The 26343-nt window shown below is 39.7% G+C and overlaps 1 protein-coding gene across 7 annotated transcripts in view; it reads left to right on the top strand.

Annotated features, from left to right (window-relative positions):
• The window catches only part of Dennd1a (DENN domain containing 1A), a 490128-nt gene that overhangs the window by 168438 nt on the left and 295347 nt on the right, over nucleotides 1-26343 (top strand). For 6 of the 7 annotated variants that reach the window (XM_032903215.1, XM_032903216.1, XM_032903217.1 and 3 more), the window contains one exon: nucleotides 9544-9663. The exons of the other annotated variant lie outside the window; for it this stretch is intronic. In XM_032903215.1, coding sequence (XP_032759106.1) covers nucleotides 9544-9663 — 120 coding nt within the window. The remainder of the gene's footprint in view (nucleotides 1-9543; nucleotides 9664-26343) is intronic. 7 annotated transcript variants of the gene reach the window in all.

The raw sequence follows: 26343 nt of genomic DNA, 5'->3' as shown, positions 1-26343 counted from the left end.
TCCATTGTAGTGCTTTTAGACTCAGAGCTTTTAAAACAGGCACCAAGCTGTTTTAGTAGCAGGTCCCTGCTCAGAACAGAATAGCCTTGAGTGGTCTGTCTTTGAATGAGAGTTCCTTCTCTCCTCCTTATCTTATTGCTTCTATTAAAAAATAGCAAGAAGTGTAGGGTATTGTTGACAGATATTCAATGAAATTTTGCATTTATTTATATGAATTGGCAATGTATAAAATTTCTAGCCACCTATGAACTGTATTACAAATTATGAAAAGCCACAGTTATACAAATTAACAAAGCTAAATATAGCTAAATATTTAACAAACTATATAAGAAGATATTTTGATAGGGCTGCTTGTTAGAAGAACACTTCTTGGATAAGTGTTCTTTAATTGACTTTGTAATTAATTAACTTTGTAAACTAACATTAGAAGACACTTCCCACCACAATGCAGTATGTATGCACTTCTGTACATACAAATACACACCTCACATTTACACTGCACACATCACCCTGATTCCCTGATCATCTGGATGATTTTGTTCTGAAATAAAAGTAGTACTCCTTTAGGGATAATTCTGAAGCATCCTCTCCTCTCTGTCTCTCTGCCTCCTTTTTGTCACCTGTAACATTGGAGGTTTCTTCATTGTTAGTGGGAAACTTTTTTTTTCTTATAAAACACATTTGTGCAAATCACTTACACCAGTGGTGCTCTTTATTTTTTCTTTTGTAACATTATTTAGGGATATATTTTGATATTTAGTACACAATAGTTTGTCTTTACATTTATTATATTCCTTAAATTAATTTCTACAGATGCCCCAATCAAACAAAGTAAAGAAGATCCCATTTTATTTGGGAGACTGTATTTTCTCTTCTTTTGTTCCTTTTAGGTGGACATACTTCAATATAGAAGACATCATCACAATTAGACTCATTTATGAGGAATATAGAGGTTTTAATGTCAGGTTTTTGTTTTTGTTTTTTAAGTTAGTTGTTAGCAGTGTCAAATAAATGAACCCAAATTCTGAGGCTCACAAGTGTGCTCAGGTCTATGGAACTGTCTGACTTAGCAAATAGACCAGCATGGGCCATGGGATGAGCAGTGCCCAGGTAATGGTACTTCCTGATCTCTGCTGCTGTGTTTTCCTACTTTAGGGAACAGACATACAACCTTCTGACACTCTATTCTGTACTTGTACAAGAGTGGTACTTGCACAGTGGTCATCAAATCTCCTGTCAGCACTGATGTCTTGCCATCTCCTGTGCTGTTTTAAAGTTGTTCTTTCTGAAACTAAGACTTATCAAAAATAATAATGCTAGTAGTTCTGCAGAAGCGAGCCTTTCCGATGTATTCTCTCATTTTATCATCTGGCTGTAAGAGAGAAGAGCTAGAATATGTACTTCATTTGAAATTGTCTGAGCGTGGAGGGATCATGATGCACCCAAGGTCCTGTTAGGCTTACAGTCTTTTCTAAGTTTCATGCCCCACTAGATCACCTTGCAGAGAAAGAGTAGTCACCAAAATCAGGGGATGGAGGAAAGGAAGAAAAATTAGCTTTGAGTGTCTAATTGATTCTTGTCTGGTAACCTGGCTGGTTACTTCTTCCGTACTGTTTCAGCAGTGACCAGATAATCATCTGTATGTAAGCAAATGCTTATTCAGGACAGATCCCATTGTGCTGAGGTATATGCAGAATATAGAAATGTCTCAGGGTTGAAACTCTTTCCTCTTTGTATTTCCCAGTTTAGTTCAAGACATTCTGTAAAGGCATTTTAAACACTGTTTGAAAGGATGCGGTGATAACAGAAGACTAACATGCTCAGAGAGAACTTGTTCTGGTGGGTGAGACTTGTGTTGAGTCTGCCAGGCCAGTAGGAAGTAGGTATGGAGAAAAGTGAGCCTAACACCCCATATGCACCACAGAGCAAAGCAGAGGAGAAAACCCTGAGTGAGCCTGGAGATGTTCAGTCAGAGCAGATGGAGCCTACTCGGGAGGCTGCCATGTACCATGAGAGACTGGGCACAAGAGGCTCTAAGAGTGTGCCTACAGGGTCTGAGAGTGCAGCATCTGCCCGGACATCCCATTTTACAGGAGAGAGGTCAAGATCCACAAAAGAAAAGGTCTTACCTATCATCATAACCATAGTCTCAGTGCTGGGGAAGGAATTCATTCCTGTCCAGACTTCCTTCTACCCACTACTATCCTGAAGCCTTGGTGGCAGAAGGAGTAAAGTAAATACTGAGTTTTGCATTGTTTTAAGAAGGGTTCACTGTTAATGATGAAAACATTTTCTCAGAGGATGTGAGAGGCGTGCCTCTATTCTATACTCACCAACGACAGGTATACAAAATGAAATGACACCATTTTGTGGTTTTGGATACAGCCACAAATGCAAAGTAGCTCAGATAGTACTTGGTGCTTGAGCTGGTATCTGCTATCTGCTGGATACTGTTCGGTGTTCTTTCCTTATGCTGAAACATAAGCTATTTACATTGTTACCATGCTTCAAGTTCTGCATGTGAGCAGCAGAGGCCTAGCTAGGGTCATGTGCTGTGCTAAAGGTTCTGCCTTTAGTGTGTGGAAGAAACTATTTTTTTTTTGATCCAATTGATAAGATATAATTTGTTCATCTAGACATACAAAACCCTGTACACATCAATCCCTTAAGATTATTTATAACAATCTTTAAATGTGCAGAGTGGAATCTTAACAGCCGCCTCCATGTTCTGTCTGCTGCTCCTCTCCTCTTGCTCCCGTCTCCTCCTCATCTAAAACTTTTCTCTTGCCCATCCTTCCTTCTCATCCAATGACAGATCTTGTTCTATCTTGTACCTGCCTTCACCTGCATAATGACATCATTCTACATTTCACCCTTTCTGTCTAATTAAAAATTTTTTCTCTGAAATATAAGTTGAGCACAAACTATTATCATTATAATTTAAATGTATATCTAACACCCAGTCCAACATTTTATCAGTTAAACAGAAAATCTAGTTATCATTCCACCTTAAGAATGGCTTAAAATATATTCTATCTATCTATCTATCTATCTATCTATCTATCTATCTATCTATCTATCTATCTATCTATCTATCTACTATATCCTGGCTAGCTTGTATACTATCTGATAATTATCTAATTAAATATGTATTTTCAAAGTTAAACAGCCTGAGGAGGCTCTAGGATTATAATCAGCCTTCAAACCCATCAGAAATCTGAGGATGACCAATTATCTGTAAATATAGGAAGTCTAATACAGTTTCAGAACTGAGAGTTTGTAGAGACAAATCTCCACTAGCACAGTCTTCTGTTAGCAACATGTGAGCGCAAGTCCTCAGCCTTCAGGCCTAGAATCAACTGACAGACTCTTGAAATGCAGAAAGCTTGAAGGGCTGATAATTCTGGCTCAGTAAATATTATCAGTCGACTCTTCTCCATAAGGTGTCCCTTTGTGGACACTATTAGTCCGTAGGTGAAATAGATAGTTTTTGCCCAGTGGCTGTCTAGCCACAAACTGTTACCTTACCTGGAGATGGAGATACTCAATTTTTTCCACCAATTAAATACTCAATTAAATCCACCAAATGGGAAGTATTAGGAGCAGATATGTCTCAACAAAAATAAGTAACTTTAAATGTTATATTTTGTGGATTTCTGACTTCTTTGAAAACCGTCTGTCTATATAAGGTAATCCCAACTGTTGTCCATTAACTATCTTTTTTTTTTTTATTAACTTGAATATTTCTTATATACATTTCGAGTGTTATTCCCTTTCCCGGTTTCCGGGAAACTATTTCTTAAGCCCTTCATTTTGCTGCTACCTCTAATATTCCCTCTCCCCCCCCCTTTCTTTTGCACTTTACCATACTGCTGCCATTAGCTAACACAGCATAAAGTAATTTATTTTGGAAATACTATATAGTTACTCTAGAAAAGTAGAAAATTTAGGTAACTGAGTAAATGGTTTCCACATAAATACAGTGTTATCTTGGTTAACGTATTAGTGTAGATCTTCTAATTCTGTTTCTGTTTCATACATTTGTCCTGCTGGACTTTAGTCCTATAGTGTAGTATAAATGGTAGGTTCAGCTGTAGCTCATGGTCAGTTCCATAGCATTAGTGAATAGCATGGCAATTGGCCCTGGTGACAGGGTGTGGAGTGACCTATTGAGCGATACAAGTGTCCTTGGGATGTTCCTCTTGTCTTGCCATGTCCAGGAAGGAGGCCAATGACTTCTGTCCTGTGAACTAGGAAGTTCTCTACAGTTCCTCTAGTTTTGATATGTTTAAATTCTGTGGTTATTGATAATTTAATTTGTCAGGCTAAGGTAGGCAAGGTCAGGGAAGATCTTTGTTCTTTCTTAGAAGTGTCTGGTGGTTTTCTTGGGGAGATAAGGGCTACATTCTTTGAAGCAGTCTGCAATCTTATTGCTCCTGTCCAGAACTCTTGGGAGTGTGCCATTCTCAACACTTGGTTTTCTGAGCAGGGATGATCAGAAGCTTGAGGCTCTGGCAAATGCATGGTATATATATATATATATATATATATATATATATATATATATACACATACATACATATATACATACATACATACACACATACACACATACACACACACACACACACACACACACACACACATATATACATATATATATATATATATATGTAGGGAAGCTTTGTGGTTCATGGACTGTCAGGATAGGAGATAGAAAGGTTTGTGGCTCAGTCCACAAACTCAAGGACTCTAATAATTTGGCAGTAGACAGTTCTGCAGGTGATTATTAGTAAGCCACAGTGGGCAAGGGTATCAGGGTTTTAATTCAGGACCTTGCATTTTATAGCTATACTAGTCTTGGTTGTTTCGTTGTGTACTGTGTGCTAATTACTTTATATTTTTGGTTTATAAACCTTAAAATCACTTTGCAGTGTGATGATTGATTTTACAGAGGAGATCAGAAATGTACAGTAACTTGTGTGTTCTCACACAACTTTTGCATAGAAAACCTAGGCTACTTCTACAAAACAGAGCTCACACTAGTTTATCTTCTCGCTCTGTGTCATTCTCAGTGGCTTAGAAACAACTTTTGGCATTTTTTTTCATCCCAAAGTAATATGTGCCTCTGACTCTCCCCACTCAATTACTGTCTGGTTCTTTAGTGCTTGAAAAAGTTCTCTGTAACTGCTAACTTGTTCCTCAGCCTGCTTTGGCCTCTCTTGCTTTTGTCTTTCAAAAGTGCAACTGCTCTTATCAAGGCCTTCTTATCACTCAAAGAGATAGACATTTCCCTTCTCATCTCGTTGTATCAGTACAGGTGACCTTCCCTTCTATTGGTTCTGCCTGGTGGTTATCTCTTTTTTCCTTTCATGATCCCTTTTCCATATACTGTTTCAACTGGTATTTCTGTAAATGAGTCCTAGACACTTTTTTGCCTCTCTGAGTTCTTTTCCTAAATCGACCTCATCATTTCTGTTAGTGTTCAGTGTCACCTGTGCTCAGATGACTTCTGAATATATGCCTCCAACTCAAACATTTATGTGGCTTTCCTAATTAGTGTGTTCAGCTCTGTAAGTGACATTGTTTTAGAAGTTTAAGATGAACGCTTTTCTTTTGACTAGAACTATTGAATGGCCTTTTATTAATCCAAACACCCACCCCATCCATATCCACCCAAAAGAAGTAATATCTTAATATGACTTGTGTATGAGGTATTCTACATGGCCTGGTGCTCGCTTTATGTAGCGACTCATGTGATGCTGCCATTTGTCTCTCGTGCTTTAGGGTGCCCCTCCTATGCTTTTCTTTCCTACATGTGCCCAGTTCCTTTCAACTCCAAAGATCTTTGCATAGCTTTTTCCTTTGTTATAAATACCCAGTTTCTTGAGCCTGGCCTGGCCATCCCATCTCATCCTTTGTTTGAGTCATTGTTGACATCTCTGAGAAGCTGCTATTCAATTAGATAGCCATATGAGTGCTAAATTTCTCTTTTTGTTGTTCAGCATATATTTCTAGCACATATCACCCTGTATACTGGCAGTTCAGTATGTAAAATGGGCAAGCTTAAAGTGAGTCTGACATGTAAAATCTCATTTCTTACTAAATGACTGGATTCAAACTGTGTATCCACATACTTAGTGCTGTTCTTGCAATGCCAATATTAAACAATATAGGGTGAGGAGGACCTTGAACAGCTGATGAGCATTTATAGGGTAGCATGAAGGTTACAGTCTGGGCTTCATTTTTGATCTGTTCCCTTGTTTTGTACATTCATCTAAGTGTGGAAGGAGTACCTAAGGGTGATCCCAGTCCTGGTCTGCTAGGCTTATTTCTGCTGGTGCTCAAATGTGCTTTGTGGTGCTTAATGAGAAGCACAGTCCATTTGCCAAGACAACTCTGCATTCTTGTCATAATTTAATTTCTTAAACTGAGGTGAGACTTCTAGGGGAGGGCTGGCCTTGTGTTTAGAGTAGCATGGCAGGATAGAAAGGACATTGAACCACAGTTGACTTGGATTTTTGCTGTAGTCCTAATTACTTTGAAAACCAAAACAAAACCCTAACCCTCAGTTTTCCCACCCATAAAACAAGAAAATTGGATCAATGGTTCCTATGGTTCCTTTTGCTTTAATCATTGTGAAATCTCTGATTCTTATAAAAATTACAGGTGCTAATATTAAAAGGCTTTTGAGGAAGCAGACCCCCTAGTCATTTTTTATAAAAAAAAATAGTGAATACTTCCATAGGTTCCCACAGCTAGTGGAGTAAGTGATACATTCCTGGAGATTCAGAACCCTTCAAGTTAACCTCTGTTTGACTGCCCCTGACAGACTTGGTTTATTGGATCTTGTCCAAGGGGAGAGAAAAAAAAATTGAGTCTACTGCTTTTGTGTTTTTGATGACCTGTACTTCAACCTTTCAAGAATTAGAAAGGTGACTCAATTGTGAATAATAAGTGTCTCCTTCTAAATTGCAACATTCCCAAAAAGAATCATTCATTTTAATGCAAACTTGAGTCATTTGGTCCCCCAGGACTGCTCAGGTGTTAAAAAGTTGAATTGGTCAGGGAGTCTCTGTAAATCATGACCTTCCTGTGAATTTTTGATCTTCAGTAAGTTAGTAACAGCTTGCCTCCTACCTTTTACTAATTATTCCTACTGGCCTTTTAAAATAAGTGATTATACTACTGATTCCTAAAACATAGTTTGGGTTGAATGATAGCTTCTCATGATTATTCCATGTGAAGAAACTGAGCTGCTGAAAGCTGGGTTTAAGAAACTTGCTAAGTTAAGGCCTAGGTAGAGGTTACTGAGCTGGTCTCTGTACTAAGCCAATCAACAATGAATCTTTCTTTGATCTTATAGTGTTGTTATGCATACCTTTTTAAAAATCATTTTTAATGGCAGTGTGAAGAGTAGGAGATTAATGGCAGCCAATTTGCAGATCAAGTAATTTTCATACTAGGTCCTTTTCCTAGAGATCTGTTTTGTTTTGTGTTGTTGTTTTTGTTTTTTTCAGTCCTATAATAGCCTTCTTTTCTAGTTTTCATTTTGCACATTCTAGGAATAAAATCAAACCCCAAAAGCAAAATAATGAATCACATTTGGTAGGATCACATAGTAACACTTCACAAAAACGTGGCCTTATTTGTATCTTGGACTTATCTAAACCTGTTGCATTATGTGTTTTAATAAAAACATGCTTCCCCCTCCCCCACTGAGGCCCACTTTCCTCCTGGATCACTTCAATTATGTGAGCTAGAATCTTGTTTCTCACACATCTTCACTTCTCAACCTTGTTAAAATTAATCATATAATCCCCCTTTAAAACATAGTATCAAATCACCATAGTAACACAGTCTCCAAGCTTTATAGATAAAACATAACAGCCACAAGAAGGTAGCATTTGGTGTCCCCCTGACAGCTCTATAACTTTTATGGAAATGTGTTCCTTCCCCTAGTTGTAAGGTGGGGATAGCATTACTTACACCCGCTTTATTACCACGTGGCTTTGAAATTGTTACCTTGTTTTGTTCACCTCCCTGGCTATGTAAGGAGAGTGGAGCACGTTCTTGTCTTTCAGAGTACTCGAAGCACTCTCCAAGGGATAAAACTGTTCCCTTAAATATAAGTAGGCAAGGCCCTTGACCTTTGTGCTGGGATACCTTGAAAATCTCTTTAGTTTTACTTTTCTTTTGTGACTTGTATAAGGGAGCTTTAGAAAGAAAGTCTATTCTCTATTTGAGATTTTAATTCATAGTCCACCTAAAGACAGTAAATCCCTGTCTTTGAAAAAAACCTGTTAAATGATTTTTCATTTCTACTGACAATTGGTACCTTGGCAGCAGTTTAAATATTTTATCAAAGTCATGTCTTATCAACTTGAGTATACTTTGTGAAATATAGTATATGTGTGATCCATGCAAGTTGCTGAATTCCTTAGTTTAATTCACTGCCAGATTCTAAAATATTAGTGTAAACTTACGTATTAGAGTCTGGAATAAATATTTACATTTTTTAAAAAAGTGATATACTGGATAACTGCTAAGTGGATTTTCAGTGTGTAGTTTGAAGCATTTGTAACCTAAGAGAGCTTTAGATCATTCTGGTTATTGGTAGTCTTTTAGATTATTTACTTTAGATCATTCTTGTTGTTGGTAGTCTTTTAAATTATTTACTGGATACTTTTTGCTTTACATTGCTTTTATGCATAGTTGGCTTATTTTATACTGATACAAGAATTTTTGGGTTTTTAATGGCTTGAAACATCACTTTAATTTTTTAACTTGCTTAACATCTTGAGACGCCTGCCCTTTAAGATAATAAATATGTTCCTCAAAGTTGAGAAAGTATCAAAGATTCAGGAGAAGAAGACATAGCCCTCTCCCTTTTCCTTTCCAGTGTCCATGATGGCTCTTCCTAGCCCTCACTGAGCCTACTCAGTTCCCTAGCTACTCTTGGTGCTCTTTTCTGAAAAAGTGGGAACATTACTGAGATTCCAAAATCACCGTGAGAATAGGTGAAGTGATACATTACATATTTGACTGGAGCTGGTGTACGGGAGACACTTTAACACCTCTGGTGGCAGTGAGCTGTGCTGTGGCCATTGGAGTCACACAAGGCTTCCACTCACCAAGTTGTCCATTGTCCCAGCTCTTGTCCTCTACAAACAAGGGATAGACTGTTACCCTCGATTGCTGATTCACCCGGGTACCCAGGGCCTGAACTCAGTCAGGCACATTGGAGAGTATTGATGATTTTGAATTTTGATGGACATTAGAGCAGGCTCCTTTCTCTCCTTAGTTTCTTCTCTCTCCTTTCTATTCTCCTTTTTCTCCTTTACCCCTTTCTGTCCTTGCTTCCTCCCTCCCTTCCTTTTCCCTCCACTTCCTTGTCTGCTCCCTTGAAGTGTGTAAATTTTTAGCTCATTTACAAAGTTCCACAAAGGAAGTGTAGCAGGTTCAATGACTTGTGACGATTAGATACTTTATCTGGAAACTTAGCACACATTCATCTCTCCCTTTGTTCTGTCTTCTCCACAGCCTCTCAGTTAGCCAAGTTGGCCAGAACTTCACATTTGTGCTCACTGACATTGACAGCAAACAGAGATTCGGGTTCTGCCGCTTATCTTCAGGAGCCAAGAGCTGCTTCTGTATCTTAAGGTAAGGGGAAAGGGCCTCAGCCATTGGCTGGTTCTTTGAAACAGTTGACAGCTTTTGCATAGTCCTCTGTAATTAAGTTTTGCAGCTGTTGTTTTGGTGTCCTATCTGTTCCCCACAAGTCACTGTACTTGGGGAGAAGGACTTTGTGGTGTTGCTCTTGTTCTTGAGCCCTGCAGATAATTGTATTTATTTATTTGCATCACATCCCTTGGGTGGGAAGGGCTCATTGCTCCTTAGTGGTATGCAGAAACTGGAGAGTCATCAGGGCTTCAATCCCTCCTGCTGTTATCTGGAGCTGTCAGAAATTAGTCTGTTAGGCTTCCCTGGGGACATTTTGTGTATGTAAGATTATTAATAAAGTATGTGTCTAGCTCAGGACAGCCTGCAGACGCTGATTGTAGTAGCACATTTGCCCTCTTTGGGTCAGTGTCTTAATAACTTCCAACCCGACTACCTCTATAGAAGTTCCAGAAAAGTGCAGAAGTGTGAGAAGACATCTTCAGGCCTTCTGAAATCCCCTTGCACACCAGAGCCACACTTGCTTAATGCTCTGTTTCCTTTTGCCAGAGGGGTAAGACATTTTGGGGTGGGAGGATGTGTGGAAATCTGATTTTGGAGCTGCTGGCTCTGGACTCCTGCTGGGAGCCTCCTGAGGGGGAGGTAAAGGCATCCCACACACTCTCCTCTCCTCTCCATCTGCCTCTTTTAAGTAGGTGTTGCAGGGTCTGCCTCCTGTCTCTTTCTCTGTTGTGGAGCAGCCAGTGTGGGCAGCAGAGAGGCGTCCATGACAAAACCCTGGTCCCATGCTTGGGCCCAGCCAGAGGTAAAAGGCCAGGCTCTCTGGATTTTAGAAGGAGCATTTCTTGCTGTAATAGTCTGCACTTTGTTCACCTTCTCACTGAGTAAAGGACCCTCCCAACATAACTTACTCCCCAAAGCCACACACCAAACTACGACAAAGGGCCCAATTTATGAGGTTTCTTTGCTCCTGTCAGCCTGGACCACAGCTTTACATTTCTCTACACGGATCTCAGTATTTTTCTTCCTAGCTAGTGAAGTCAACTTCTTAGCATTTCTGATTTAGGCACCAGAGGCCTGCTGTACAGAGTCCTCAGGATGGGTGGGGCAAGGACCGTGTTCTTGAATAGCCAGAGTTTCTTACTACCTACCCAGGAGCTAGATAGACTTGGATGATAGTGGTTATTTACTTCTCACTGGGTTATGAAATATAGTGTGGTGAGAGGTTAAGGTCTGCCTATGCCAAGGTGTGTCCCTGAGTAATTATGCCATGCAGCGGACCTGATGTGAAAGAGGTTTATTGGGGAAAGGGAGAACAGTGAGGATCTAGGAAAGTGATAGAAACAGGCAAGTGGACTGTAGACAGGCCAACAGAGGAGAACAGAGCCAGGATGGTAGAGAGAGGGGATAGGGGGAAAAGGTGGGGGGCATCTGCAGAGAACAGATAGAAGGAACATTAGGAAGAGAGAGAGGTCACAGTGTTGAGTGGTGGGCAGGCCTAACACATACCTTTTGCACCTGGCCGTGGCAGGTGATAACACAAGCAATTGCTTAGGTCCCTGTGGGCAGGCCAGTGGAATCACCTGCATGCCAACATGGGGTTGGGTTGTAACTAACTATCTTTCTTTCTTTCTATCTATCTATCTATCTATCTATCTATCTATCTATCTATCTATCTATCTATCTATCTATCTATCTATCATCTATCTAATGTTTTTATTTAGAGGACATTTTTTCTCTTCCATTTCTGGCTGTTGAATTTCAGCCATGTCCAAGATAATGCATATTTACATTGTACATTTGGAGGAGTTAGTGTTTAGTCCTGATTCCTGAGTTTGTTAGAAAGGATTATTCTAGGGTGGCAGAGGTAAGTGGATCTGTGAGTTTGGAGCAGCCTGGTATACATAGTGAGCTCCAGACCAGCCAAGGCTACAAAGTGAGACCTTGTATCAAAACAAAACAAAAACAAACAAAAGGAAAAGTTTATTCCTCAGATTTGGGGAGTTATGTTTTTTTCTTCTCAAATTGGAGTGTCTGTGTGTGTGTTCAAGTGAGGCACCCAAGTACTCTGCCATCGTCATATTTATCCAAATTTCTGGGAATGGAAAACCATTTATTTAAAACTGTGAATTTAATACTCCAAGAGTGTGGCTTAGTGATACAGGGCTTGCCTTGAGGCATAGGCCCTGTGTTTGATCCTCAGCACCACCACCAAAAATAAACAAATAAGTGTATGAATGTATGCGTCTTTGATTCCGGTGTTCAATTTTATATAGCCAGGTGTGATGGCTATTTTTGGTTGTCAACTTGGCTACTTCTGGAATTAACTATAACCCCCAATGGCTGGACACAACTGTGAGAGTTTTTCATAATTAAATCATTTGAAGTGGGGGTACCACTTCTACTCTGGATATTTGAGATGGTAAGACACACTTTAAATCTGGACCGCACCTTCTGCTGGCAGCCTAGGTAAAAGACACAGAAGAAGGAAGCGCTCTTCTTGCCTGCCTGCTCAAGTCCATTTCCTTACTGGCATCAGAGCCATCTACTTCTTCAAGATTCTGCAGTAAACTTAAGATCAGTTGAGACATCCAACCTTGGGGACTGAACAACTACTTGTTGCGTGTAATTTTAAAATACCATGCTATCACCTTCTTAGGGCTCTGTTCTCAGCTTGGCCCCGAGAACAAGCTGCCACTGTCCCACTCCTGACATAGCTCCACCAACAGCCAGCTGGTTCCCCGAGCCCTAGAAACTGTTAGCGAGTGATCTTCCAGCCCTTACAGTTAGCCCCACCAAACCTCCAACAACCGCCCAGACTGTGCCCTTTCTCTTACCCACATGAGTTGCTGCGGATGGAAAACACCAGACAGCCTTCATAGTTTAAAACTAGCCAGATAACTCAATGGCTGGGCGAAGAATAGCCTGCCTCATCCTCCTTAGCCTCTGCTGCCTGCAGAGGCTACAAACTGTCAGCGCCCAGAGACCTGTGTATCTCATGCTCCTCTCTCCAAAACCTGGCCAAAAAGCCCTTTCTCTATATCTTTTCCACCTCTTCCTCCTGGGACCTGGAACTCCCACCTCTGTACCTTCTTCGCCTAGCGATCTTTTTTGCCATCTTTATTGACATAAGCAAGAAACAATTAGGGAACCGATTTTAGTTATCAGCTTTGTTGGACTTAGCTGGACCACTTCCTTTAAGTTATTCTACTAAATCCCCTTTCTCTATATATTCATTCTTTAAGTTTTGTTTCTCTAAAGAACCCTGACTTAATACAGAATGTGGTATCAGCGGTGGTTCTAGAGCAACAGAAGTGTATAGTTGAATTTTTTAAGTATCTGGAACAGACTTTCCAGTTTGCCAACACATACAGTTACTGAAGCCTCTCCTGGGAGCCCAGAGAGTACTGAAAGCCCATGGTGTGCACTGTTTTACAAACTTAAGGAGACAAATACATTTAAGTATCCCTATTCACCACATGTGAGAGGCATTGGATTTGGTGACTCTAACTTTAGACAGTTTGTGGAAAAATATGGAAAGTGAGGATGCTGGTCATTTGTTCCTACCATGTCTGTATAAGTAGACAAAGAAAAAGAATAAGATCCATGATAAAATTAACCAGCTTCTAAGATCTCAGAATATAGTGAAGAACAACAGTCAACTCAGTAATAAAATCGACTGGTTCCAGAATCACATAAACAGTCTAAAGGTTTCTAAGTGTGCCCTGGAAGAAATCTCTCCAGCACCCACAGAGTTCAAGATTGGGAAAATTATTATAAGATTGTCTGAATTACAATGAAAATCAAGCCCCAGCCTTGAACAGCGTGGACAGTTAAAGTAAGGGCATTAATTGGTAAAGAATGGGGCCCTAAAGCTTGGGATGGGGATATGTGGAAGGAACCTATTGAATCTGAGAACTTTGACCCCTCAAATTCTCAAGAACTTATCTAACATCGAGGAAATAGTCTTTCCACCCACAGCAGAAGATGTACTCTCACTCTTATTCCCTGAAATACTGTTGTTTACACCCTTGACTGAGGCGATCAATCCTTCACTGTCTGCTAAGACAACAATGACTTTCTCAGAAGAAAATGCCAGGCAAGACAATACTTATATCTTTCAGGGCCACCGACCTATAGTTGCTCTAACCAGACTTAAGGCTAAACAGGCTCCTAGAGGGGAGGTAGAAAGTGTAGTCCATGAGGATGTTGCTATACTCCTGAAGAACTTAATGAATTTGCTATTCAAACAGAAGTCTGGGGAATATGTGCGGAATTTGATTTTAAGGGTATGGGATAATGGTGAAAGAATATAAAACTGGATTAGGCTGAGTTTATTGATATGGAACCACTGAGAAGAGACTTTAGGTTTAATATGGAAGCTCACACAGTTTTTTAATAGTGTTGAATGTCTGTTTGAATGGTTGGCTGAGGCATTTGCCAAAAGATGGCCTACAGAAAAGGAGTTAGTTAGTGTTAATGAAGGGATTTTAAGGCTCAGAAAAATCGTAGAGAGGGTATGCTGTGTAAAACCTAATCCTGCACAATGGGGAGGCCCAAAAGACATGCCCTTGACTAATCCTATAAGACACAAAATGATGAGAGGGGCACCAGCACATTGAAGAATTTTGTTGTCATCCTTTCCCTGTGCTAGACCTTGGTGTTGGAGATGATGTTGCTCAACTAGATGAATTAAATGCACTGGGTTTAATTGGGACCCAAAGTAGCAGGGACCAGGTGCAAAGCACTGAATGGCTAAAGGCAAGGTGATTGTAAGTTATTGCAATAGGTAGATAGACAAAGCAATATTCATATGGCCTGATCTGTAATGATCAGCAAACACAAAATGAATTTTATGGTGGCATGACTTCTGTGGACATTTGGTACTAGCTAATCAATCATGGTACTTCTAGACATGAAATAGATAAGAAGCATATTTCATTTTTGTTTGATCTATATAAGTGGAAACATTCTCACATATATGAAAGAAAGGCTCCATTGGATCATGACAAAAGGGAATCTCGGTCCATGAACCCATTTCCAGACTTGAGCCATTTGGAGATCCAAAACCCCTGAGGAAGGACCTTGATTAAACACCTAAGAGTTTTACTGTTAGCCTTTCTACAGTCCTTCCCTGGAGAGTCCTACAGCCTTTTACAAGATTAACTGTATACTAGAGAAAGGAAACAATACAACTTTCTAGGTCTATTGGATACTGGTTTTGAATTAAGAGTTGGGGGTGATCCCAAGAAACATTGTAACCCTCTAGTTAAAGTAGAAGCTTATGGAGGTCAGATGTTTAATGGCTTTTGGGCTATAGTCTGAGTCACATCAGGTCCAGTGGATCCCTGAACTCATCCATTGGTTACTTCCCCAGTGTCAGAATGTATAGTTGGGAGAAATATACTTAGAAGTTGGCAAAATTCTTACATTGGGTTCATGCCCTGTGGAATGAGGGCTATTATGGTTAGAAAGGCTAAACGAAAGCCTTTAGAGTTGCCTCTGGCAGGAAAAATAGTGAATCAAAAACAGTATCACATCCTTGGAGGAACTGCAGAAATTAATGCCATCATCAAGAACTTGAAAGATGCAGGGGTGATGATTCCCTTTAACTCTCCCTTTAATTCTCCTAACTGGCCAATGCAGACAGAGAGTGACAGCTGACTATCAAAAACTCAATCAAGTAGTGACTCTGCAGTGCTATACCAGATGTAATATCTTTATTTGAGCAGAATAATAAACACATTTCCTGGTACATGGTATGGAGCTATTGATCTAGCAAATGCCTATTCTCAATACCCGTCCATAAGGACCACCAGAAGCAATTTGATAAACCTTCACAGTTTTTCCTCAAGGATATATTATCTCTCCAGCCCTGTGTCACAACTTAGAAGAAATCTTGATCATGTGTCTTTTCCACAAAGTATCATATTATAACACTATATTGATGGCATTGTGTTGATTGGATCAAGTGAACAGGAGACAGCAACCATTTTAGGCTTGTTGATAACATATGTGCGTCAGTGGATAGGAAATAAACCCAAACAAATTCAGGGGCCTTCTTACCTCAGTGAAGTTTTTAGGAGTTCATTGGTGTGGGGCATGTAGAGATATTTCTTCTAAGAAGAAGGATAAGTCATTGTCACTTTTTCCTGCCACCAAAAGAAGAAGTACAATGTTTAGTAGGTCTATTTGGACTCTGGAGACAGCACATTCCTCACTTGGGTGTGGTATACCACACGATTCAGAGAGCTTCCAGCTCTGTATGGGGTCTGCAGCAGGCGAAGGCTCCTCAAGAGATCCGGGCTGCTGTGCAGGCTGCTCTATCATTTGGGTCATATGATCCAGCAGACCCAACGGTGCCCAAGGCATCAGTGGCAGATGCTGTTTGGAGCCTCTAGCAGGTCCCTATAGGTGAATCACAAAGACCTTTGGGATTTTGAAGCAAGGCTCTACCATCATCTGCAGACACCTCGTCTCCCTTTGAGAGACAGCTCTTGGCCTGCTATTGGGCCTTAGAGGAGTCTGAATCTTTAACAACGGGCCACCAAGTTACCGTGTGACTGGAGCTGCCCACCTTAGCTGGATGTTATCTGACTCACTGATTCATAAAGTAGGACCTGCATAGCAGCACTTCCATAATCAAATGGAAGTGTTAAATGTGTGATGAGACTGGGGCAGGTCCTGAAGGCACAGGTAAATTACATGAAGATATTGCCCAAAATGTCTATGGTTTCTATGCCTGTTAAAATGGTATCTGCTGCCAAGTGTGCACCTGTAGCTCCATGGGAAGTGACCTCTGATCAGTTGACTGAGGAATAGAAGTCTAGAGTCTGGTTTACTATACCTTATCCAGGCAGTACCCAGTAGTGGACAGCCTCATCATTATAACTCCTTTCTGGGACAGCCCTGAAAAGTACTGATGAAGGGAAATCTTCAGAGTGTCAGAACTTCAGGCAGTACACATGGTCACAAATTTTGTTTGTAAGGAGAAATGGCCAGATGTACAATTGTTCACTGATTCCTGGGCTGTAGCTAGTAGATTGACTGCATGGTTAGGGACTTGGAAAGAACATGATTAGAAAATGGGTGAGAAAGCTATCAATGGATGAGGTGTGTCAGTAGATCTCTCCAAATGGGCAAAGGATGTTAAAATACTTGTGTCCCACGTAAATAATTCAGCAGCAGCTGAGAAGGGGTTCAATAATCAAGTATAGGATGATTTTTTCCCCCCTGTGGACAGTCAGCCTCTTTGCCCATCCATTCCTGTCATTATCCTATGAGCTCATGAATAAAACAACCATGGTGGCAAAGATGAAGGTTATATATGGACTTGACAACATGGACTACCACTTACCAAGGCTGCTGCTGAGTGCCAGATCTCCCAACAGCAGAGACCACCACTGAACACAGAAATGGCACCATTCCTTGGGGTGATCAACTAACAACCTGGTGACAGATTGAGTACATTGGACTACTTCTTCCCTAGAAAGGACATTGCTTTGTCCTTACTGGAGTAGTAATTATTCTGGTTATAAATTTGCCTTACCTGAACATAACACATCTGCCAAAACCACTTCATCTGTGGTGGACGTATAGAATGCCTTATCCACTGTCATGGTATTCCACACAATATTGCTTCTGAGCAGAGAGAAGTGCAGCAGTAAGCTCACAATCATGGAGTTCACTGGTTCCCCAACATCCTGAAGCGGCTGGCCTGATAGAGAGGTGGAATCAGCTTTTAAAGACAGCACAATCACAGCACCAATTAGGTGACAGCAGCCTGAAGGGCTTGGGCAGGGTTCTCCAGAAGTCTTTGAAGAAGCAATCTGGCATTTGGTATGGTTTCTCTCATAGCCATAATCCATGGGTCCAGGAATCAGGGGGTGGGAATGGCAATAGTACCCTGTAGGAAATGTTTACCTCTTATTGTTCTGACTTTTAAGTTCTGCTGGCCTAATAGTTTTGGTTCTGGAGGAGGATGTGCTCTCACCAAGAGATACTACAAACATTCTGTCAAACTGGAAGCTCAGACTTCCCCTTGGCCACTTAGGGCAGCTTCTGATACCCTTAGGCCAAGATGTTAAGGAAGGAATAACACTGTTAGGATGTATGATTGCCCCAGGTTACCAAGGGGAAATTGTATCGCTTGTCCATAATGGAGGTAAGAAGTTATATCTGGAGTATAGAAGATCCTATAGAGTTTCTCTTGGGGCTACCATATTCTGTGATTAAAGTCGATGTGAAACTACAATGGCCTACTCTAGGCAGGATGACATTGAGCACAGATCTTTCAGGAATGACGCTATCAGTCATTCCTCCAGGAAAAGAGCCAAGACCTGCTAAGGTGCTTGCTGAGAGTGGAAGAAATACAGAATGGGTAGTGGAGGGATGGTAGTTATAAATACCAGCTAAGGACACGAGGTCAATTGTAGAAAGAGGATTGCTATTGAAATGCGTGTTTTTGTTGTATTTTGTTAAGATTTTTTTGTACAAAAAGTTTGTGTTTTCTTTCAAAAATTTTTATTAGATAATGTAATATCAATTAAGTAATATCAATGTTTATTATATTTAAATTTTAGATACCAAGAGATTAGCCCTCAAGGGTCATTGTCACTTGTTCTAAATTTACAATGCATTTGTGGTTGCAGAAGGGATTATTACATCATATTAGGCATAATTATGACTTTGTTAAATATATAATGAGTTTATGGTTATATGGTGGATAGTTATATCATGTTAGGAGTAATTATGATCTGGTTGTTGTGTTTGGTTGGAAATTAAACATGACATAAGGAGATAAATTTATGTGTCATGTTGACAAGAGGTAGAGTTGGTATGACTATTCTTGGTTGTCAACTTGACTAAATCTGGAACTAACTAAAACCCAATGTCCGAGTATACTTTGGAGGGTGTTTTTCCCCTGAATTAAATCATTTGAACTGGGGTCCCACTTTTAGTCCAGATCGTTGAGGTGGGAAAATTCACCTTTAATCTGGGCCATACCTTCTTCTGGCAGCCTATATAAATAGTACAAAAGAAAGAAGCTTGCTTTCTTTGTTTGCTTACTCTTACCCTCACTAGCAAAGTCTGTTCCTTCACTGGTATTAGACCCAACTTTTTCAGGATTCCAGTGTGCACTGAAGACCAGCTGAGACATCCTCATGGACTAAACAACTACTGGACTTGGACCTTCTGTTGGTTGACAGCCAGCCATTGTTAGATTAGCTGGATTATAACCTGTACATGTGTACACACACACACACACACACACACACACACACACACACACACACACACACACACTCTCACACTCACTCTCTCTCTCTCTCTCTCTCTCTCTCTCTCTCTCTCTCATTCTATACGTTCTCTCCTTTTAGAGAACCCAGACAACATTAAATGAGTAGCTTCTCGTGCTATTGTTCTTTAGAATGAAACTGGCAGCAATTGTTTTCTTGCTTAGAACTTTCGAGAAAAACTTGGTGGTATAATCCATTGATTTGCAAACCATTAACTGAATGCTTGCTATATTATCTGTTTCTGCTTTAAAGGGCTTCCAGACTGGCTAGGGATATGGATGGTCATAAGTAGCATGCAGTGTGTCATACACGGAGTGTTCCCAAGGTTTAGTATCTTGTTTCTATTGACTTGCTATTGCCAAAAAAAAGTCACAACTGTGGTTAAAAATGGTCCCTTAAAATATTTTTATTATTATTTATTTTATGTGTGCACACATGTATATAAATGTGGACACAGAGATCAGATGGCATCTGTTCTCTTATTCCACTGTGTGGGTTCTAGGAATCAAATTTAGGTCATCAGACTAGGCAGCAAGTGCTTTAGCTTGCTGAGCCATCTTACTAGCCAGTAAAAGTCTTAGGGGTGCAAAAGGGTATGGGCTGGAACGATAGGTCAGTGTTTAAGAGTGTTTACTGCTCTTACATAAAGCTCAGATTCCATTTCCTGCATCCATGTCAGGGGTTCCCAAGCATTTGTGACTCCAGCTTCAGGGAGATCTGATGTCTGTGGCCTCAGAGTGCACCAGCACTCAGGTCCTTGTGTTCATGCACATGGCAGTTTGTCAATTTTGCCTTCTTTTTAGCCCCTAAAAAACAAAGAATCTTATATGAATTTGGAAGGTGTTTTTTAGGTATTTAATGAAACTGGAAAAATGACCATATATAAAGGACACATGTATAATACTTCCTTTATGTTGGTTTGAGAACATTGCTAAATTGAGAATAGCATATAAAATGGAAGATCTGATGTTAGTGCCATGTTCAGTGGAGACTGGAGAGGGTTGCCTAGAAACAGAGGCTACAGTTTTGTGGCTAACTCAAATATTAGTCTTATCCTTGTTGCTATTTTCTTTGAATAAGCCTGATGCCCAGGCACTGGTTACAATGTAGAAGGTGCTGTGACTCAAATATGTGCATAAGCCATTTTTTACTTTATCTTCCCTTCTTCTCCTGAGGGATGCCATCCCAGTAATGGTAGTTGTGTGGACATAGCCTCTACTGTAGGTAAATTTCGCTTCTTAGGATCACTTTCTCTCTGGCTGCTCTCCCAGTCTAACTATACTTCGGGTATCTATGAGTCATTGTACCTCCTTGCCTTCACACATCTCCCCAAACTCTGAGTAGTCATTGTTCCTTCCTCTGAACTCACCTTTCAGTCTTTATGTACCTCAGTCATCTGTTTGTAATAGTTGATCTCCCTTTATCCTTTTCCATTGTATAGTCAACTCTTCATAGGTAAAGACTATGTCTTAATCAACTGTGTATCTCCAACCTATAGAGTAATACTTGACTGAGATACTGTTTATCTGCCATTCAGAAAAGGGAGGTGCATCTAGAAAGAAACAAGAAGGTAGTCAAGACTTGAAATGAAAGGATGGGTCTAGTTATTTAATAGAGTAAAAGTAAAGTATTTGCTGGTACAAGTAAGTGAAGTTCCTATTACTAAAATCATTTCATACTAATTATAACTTATAGAAGGGAAGTGCTCCTTTGAGACTTCCAGAGATTCATTTTTGAATGTAGATAGCCTTTAGAAAATACACTTTAAATTTACTCTTAGTTTTTGTTTCCCTTCTTAGAATGCACCCAGGAAGGATGAGGATTTCTGTTGTTTGATTTTTGAGATAGAATATTTATATAGCCTGTGCTTATATAAAAAAAAATCTTTGAAAAATTCAGTTGACTTTAAAAGAAATGTAATTGTACTGGAGTATGAACAAGTCTCAATGATAGCCAGTCACTGTATCATCAAATTCATTATATACTGCCATGTTTGACTCGTTCTTACCACAAAAGAATAGATGATAGTTAATACTAAATTTCTGATGTTTTGTTTTGTTTTGGGTTTTTTGTTTAGTTTGGTTTGGTTTCTTTTTGGTTTGTCTTTAGAACACAGTTTCTTTGTGCAGCCCTGGAACTCTGTAGATCAGGCAGGCTGCCCTGGGACTAGAGATCTGCCTGCCTCTACCTCCCTAGTGCTAGGATTAAAGGCATGCACAGGCGCCACTCTGCTGTTAGTACTAAATTGCAAATGGCAACTTTGAGAACAGTTATGAGTCAGTCTGTTGTCCTTCATTATGAGGTCACAAAAGTAATTGTAATATCTTTAGATTGTAACATTTAGGTATGCTACATTGCACATATTGATCTCAGCTTTTTGAGAGATCAACTAATTGTCCTTTTACCCAAATAAAACTGCCTGAAACTTAGTATACATTTTGGGAAGAAATACTCTTTTTTAAAAATTTAAAGCGCTCTCTCTCTCTCTCTCTCTCTCTCTCTCTCTCTCTCTCTCTCTCTCTGTGTGTGTGTGTGTGTGTGTGGGGTGTGATTACATGTGCAGGTTACCACAGAGGCCAGAATGGGATGTCAGATCCACTGGAGTTGGAGTTGCAAGTGGTTTTGAGCCAGCCAGTGGGTGCTGAGAACTGAACTCCTATGCCTCTGGAAGAGCAGCAAGGCTCTTAATCAGAGCCACTTCTTCAGCCCAGAAATAACCCCTTTATCAAGGTATCATTTCAAAAATTTTTAGTTTAGATCTTTATTCAGGGCAGTATCTGAGGGTGTATTCCTATCTGGTAGGAACCACCCATAGCTCTTGCTGTTTGTGCTTTATTTATGTCAAACTGCTCAGAGGTCTGCCTACAAGTTCCCACTTGAAAACCTCACATTTGCCCAGTATTTTGATGAGCTGAACTTCATATTACAAAATTAAAGCAGTAAGTACTTCTCAGCGTTTACCAAATCTTAAAGTAATTATGCCTTTAAGTACAATATACTGAGAGATTCCAAATATTTCTCCCATTTCACTTTTGCATTTCTTTCTACCTAAGGGAAAGGATTTGTACAAAATATATTATTTAATGTATGTGTGTTTATGTAGAGTGCTTTTGAATCACAAATTAGACACTGTTCATTTCTCATTGCTAATGGGATTTGGTTAAACCCAGGTAGCAGATAGGAGAGAAGCTTCTTACCAATGAGAAGTGGCATATAAGGCCCTGACAAAAAGAGTGTATCTGCATGAAAGAACCAAGTTCATCAGTTCATAATTGAAAAGTCAGGCTGTGAAAGTGCTGGTAAGATATGAGTAAGATTTGAAGCCTATTCCATTTCCCAGATTCTAGACTTAGTTCTATGGAGTACAGTCCATAGACGATTGGGTTGAGGTGGGCATTTCAACTGTTGCTGCACGTTCAAGGTTGTTTTGAATATGATGCTGCACGTCACTTTGGGAATAGTACCTTGATTTCCACAGGACTTCTCAGTACTGCTCACCAGTCCCTGTTGGAGACAGATGTCCTCTCTGTGCGTGTTGACACATGGATTTATGAGACTGAATAGTGCTTGGTGGAATCTTCTTCTTTCAACAGTCTTTCTAACTAAATGCAGGAACAGCTATGACCTCCATACTCTTTGGTAGTGGTCTCAGTTTTTGTTTTCTCACCATAAACCTTGGAAAGCTCAGTTTGCACAGAGAGAAACTCTAGAGGCAACAAAGAGTCTAGCTTTGAGTTTTGGCTTGTGTCTTCTAGCTGTTCCTTCCAGTGTTCTTTAAGCAACAGGTACAGTCAAGGAAAAGGGTGAGGGGGACCATTTCCTTAGACAGGTGCAGTGCAGGCATTCTTTTGGGCTCTTTGAGAGATGTTTCAGTTAAAAACAAGTGTTTGTGGCTGGGGAAGGGAGCTGTGGGGACAGCTCCCAGATTTTTACCTTGAAAGCATATGATGCTGAAATATCCAGAAGCAGATGGAATCTCCTGTTTTAAATTATTTATGGTTGTCTTGCCCAAGGGTATCCTACTATACAAAATGAATAGGCTGACATTTTAGGGTAGTTTGGGCATCAAAGCTGAGAGATATCTGCTTTTCTGCCCAGTGCCTTACAGGAAATCTTAGAAACTTGGATGCTCTAAACTGTTCAACAGAAGGCTTTTCCCCTGCCTTTTAGTGTTTCTGTTTCTTTCTCCAGATGTGTGATTTCTTTTGTCATTATTTCCTTGAAAGTAAGATGTTCACCATGCTGTTGTTCTTTTCTGGATGATCATTTAGGAGAAAGGGGCCCTTTGGCATGGCAGGTTAATCATTTCACTGGCTGTGAGGCCTGGGACGTAGTTTTTATCAGTGTGCAGTCCCCGGGATTGCCTGCAGTTGTGTTTGTTTCTATACCAGGGTCCTTCTTTGGCCCTCAGGATTTTTAAACAATTCACGGTGGTGGGTTCTGATCATATCACTTTGTTGGACACATGACTCCCTTATTTTAATTAATAAAACAATGAAGTGTTCGAGAATAGTATGCATTTTCCCCTATAAGAATGCCTACACACTTAGAACATAATCCCCTGGGGAGTCACAACTCACCAGCAGTAACAAGCTGTACAGTTTAAAGAAAGTCACCTTTGAAGAGAAGAAAGGAAAGTAAATAAAAAGCAGCCTTCTTTCCCAGTGACCTGCTATTGAAGCAGCAGTCTGTACAGTGGGAAAGACAGATGTGGCTTCTGCTGTGGGAGCAGCAGTAGCTGGCGTTGGCAGCCAGCCTTAGGCCATCTCCTCCTACCCCAGCCTTCTCTTAGGTGACCAAAGCCCAGAGTGGTACAGGAATTGGAGCTTCAAGTCTTTGCTAGCAAAAGTGTTCATTTCTAAGAGGAAACAAGCTCCAGAGAAATGAGACACTGCTACTTCCTTGACTTACTGTGTTTCCTTTGGTACTGCCACATTCTACAAGGCAGCAAGGAGCCGCTGAGCTGCAAGGGGCAGCTTTATTTCCTCTCAGGCTTATCTTTGCTTTGACTGGACAAGAGGTAGAAGTGGCTTAATCTATGCTGTACACGTAAAATCAAGGCATTGTTGCAAATGCAGAGCAGATGTAGATTTATGTCATCTGTTTGACCATTGTGATTAGTTTGAGAAGCAATAAGGAAGTCTGGCATCTCTCACCTGCAGGATGAAAATGTTAGACTTCTCTTCCAATGCACATTGCACTGTTTGAAGTTTGAAAATTCCGTAGTTCTAACATTCAGCTGTGAGCCACTTATTGTTTAAGAGATTGTTTTGTTAATTATTTATTAATTTTAATTGTGTGTGTGTGTGTGTGTATTCATGATGTAATCACGTGTGACAACACAACTTGACAGAGTCAGTTCGCTCCTTCCTCCATATGGATTCCAGAGATGGAACTCAAGTGGTCATCTTGGCAGCAGGTGTCCTAGATGATCTAGAGTCATCTCAATGGTACTTAGATGTTATTTTTGAAAGTATGAAAGGTTATACTTGTTCACTCAAGGATTTTAGAACCCTCAGAACTGTAAGTCATCCTACCACCCAGTGACTGGGGTATTTAATTCTGTGACTTGTGCATATGAAATAGGCATAGTTTTGTACTGAGCCCTTTCAGTTACTAAATTGTATGATCATTATATCTCATATACTTTCTTGGAAATGTGTTAGACTATGTAATTTGTTCTCCTGCTGTTGTTTTATAAGGGAAGAAATTCCTAGTGATTAAAAATACATTTTTTCCTGAGATGTGTATTCTTTTCAAAAGCACAGTGATAATGTTATTTGCCAAAAATAATTTTATTATTTTTGTTTATAGGGAAAATCCTACTCAACTATTTTTTAAGTTAACATGTAAACTATTAGCTAATCTTGACAATGAGGAACAGTGTGTAGTTTTTTAAAACAATGAATACAGAAAATTTTAGATGAATAAAGTAGGAAATATCCAGCTTAATTTATTATCCTGGATTTTACTCTTTATTAGAACAAGTAGCATATGACCATTCCAATTGTACCCCAGTACATATTACATTAGGAAAGACAATTATGTTAAAACTCAAGGAAATTTAAAATATTAAAGAGAAAATCCTATATCAATGTCCTCACTAGAAATTAAATAGGTTTCTCTTTCCATAGGACTTGAAGCTATCAACAATCTCAGGCCAAACAAAGGCCCTTTACCTTAGTTCCTAAGTGTTGGACTACCACATAGTGATATATTTGACCCCTTATATCAATATCAAGCAGTATTTATTGCAGAATTAATCCAGGCAGACATCATTTATGGTTTCTAATTCATTCTGTTTTACTTTCATTTTGAAGTAACGTGGGTGGAGCCTTATAAGTGGGGCTAGTTGTCCTATTGTTCATTTATTCAGTTATATATATATTTAAAATATATGATTTACATATGTGTATGTATATATATATATGCCCAAAATATATCAAAAATGGGTAGTTTTAAAATACTTGACTTTTAAAAAAGAAAAAAAAACCATTTTAAAGTTAGAAAAAGTCTTGGATGCCCGGCTCTGACAGTGCGCCACAAACTATAGGAAGGAAAACAAACAACAACATAGATGAATCCAAAGTGATGAGAGGGTGGAGACAGTTCAGGAAGTAAGAGCACTTTCTGGGCAAGCCTGAGTCTCTCACAGAACTCTCCTAATAGCCAGCATGGCAGTGGTGTACTCCTGTGCCTGTGTGTGTGAAGGGTTTGGCAAGGTAGTCATCGGTTCCTCACAACACCGCTTACTGCAATAGTGACTAACAGGTGGAGCAGTTGTATTCTTTTTGTTACATCATAGATGAGATGTGTACGGGCTTATGTGCCATCAAGTGCCACCTTAAAAAGACATTTGATGGCACCTGACTTTATAGGTCAGTTTATAAAAGGGTCCAGTGTTCCTATATATCCAGTTAAAACCTTTACATTTCTTCCCTCTTTTGGGAATATATTCTAGGAAAATTCAGAAATATGTTTACAAGAAAGGCTTGGACTGTGCTCTGACTGTATGCCATAGTTTTTATGTCATTTGTATCATACATAATTTATCAACATTTTTGTGAGGGTACATAACATAGTGTATAGAATGAAAATTATAATTTAAAAGCATAATTTATAGAATTAGTTAAATTAGATACCATGAACCATTACAATTGGTGTAGATTATTCATTGATGACATGGAAAACATCTAGGGTGTAATTGCTATATAAAAAAGACATGAGACAAATTTTATATGATGAGATCTCTATTTTATAAAGCAATATATAAGAAAAATGGGTTGAATCATTGAGCATTAAAGTATTAACCATGATGAGTGGGTTGGAGTGATGGCTCAGTGTTTATGAGCATTTGCTGCTC

The sequence above is a fragment of the Rattus rattus genome, chromosome 5 (genome assembly GCF_011064425.1).
Source record: "Rattus rattus isolate New Zealand chromosome 5, Rrattus_CSIRO_v1, whole genome shotgun sequence".
Classification (NCBI taxonomy): domain Eukaryota; kingdom Metazoa; phylum Chordata; class Mammalia; order Rodentia; family Muridae; genus Rattus; species Rattus rattus.
This window is presented reverse-complemented; position numbering and strand designations above follow the sequence as displayed.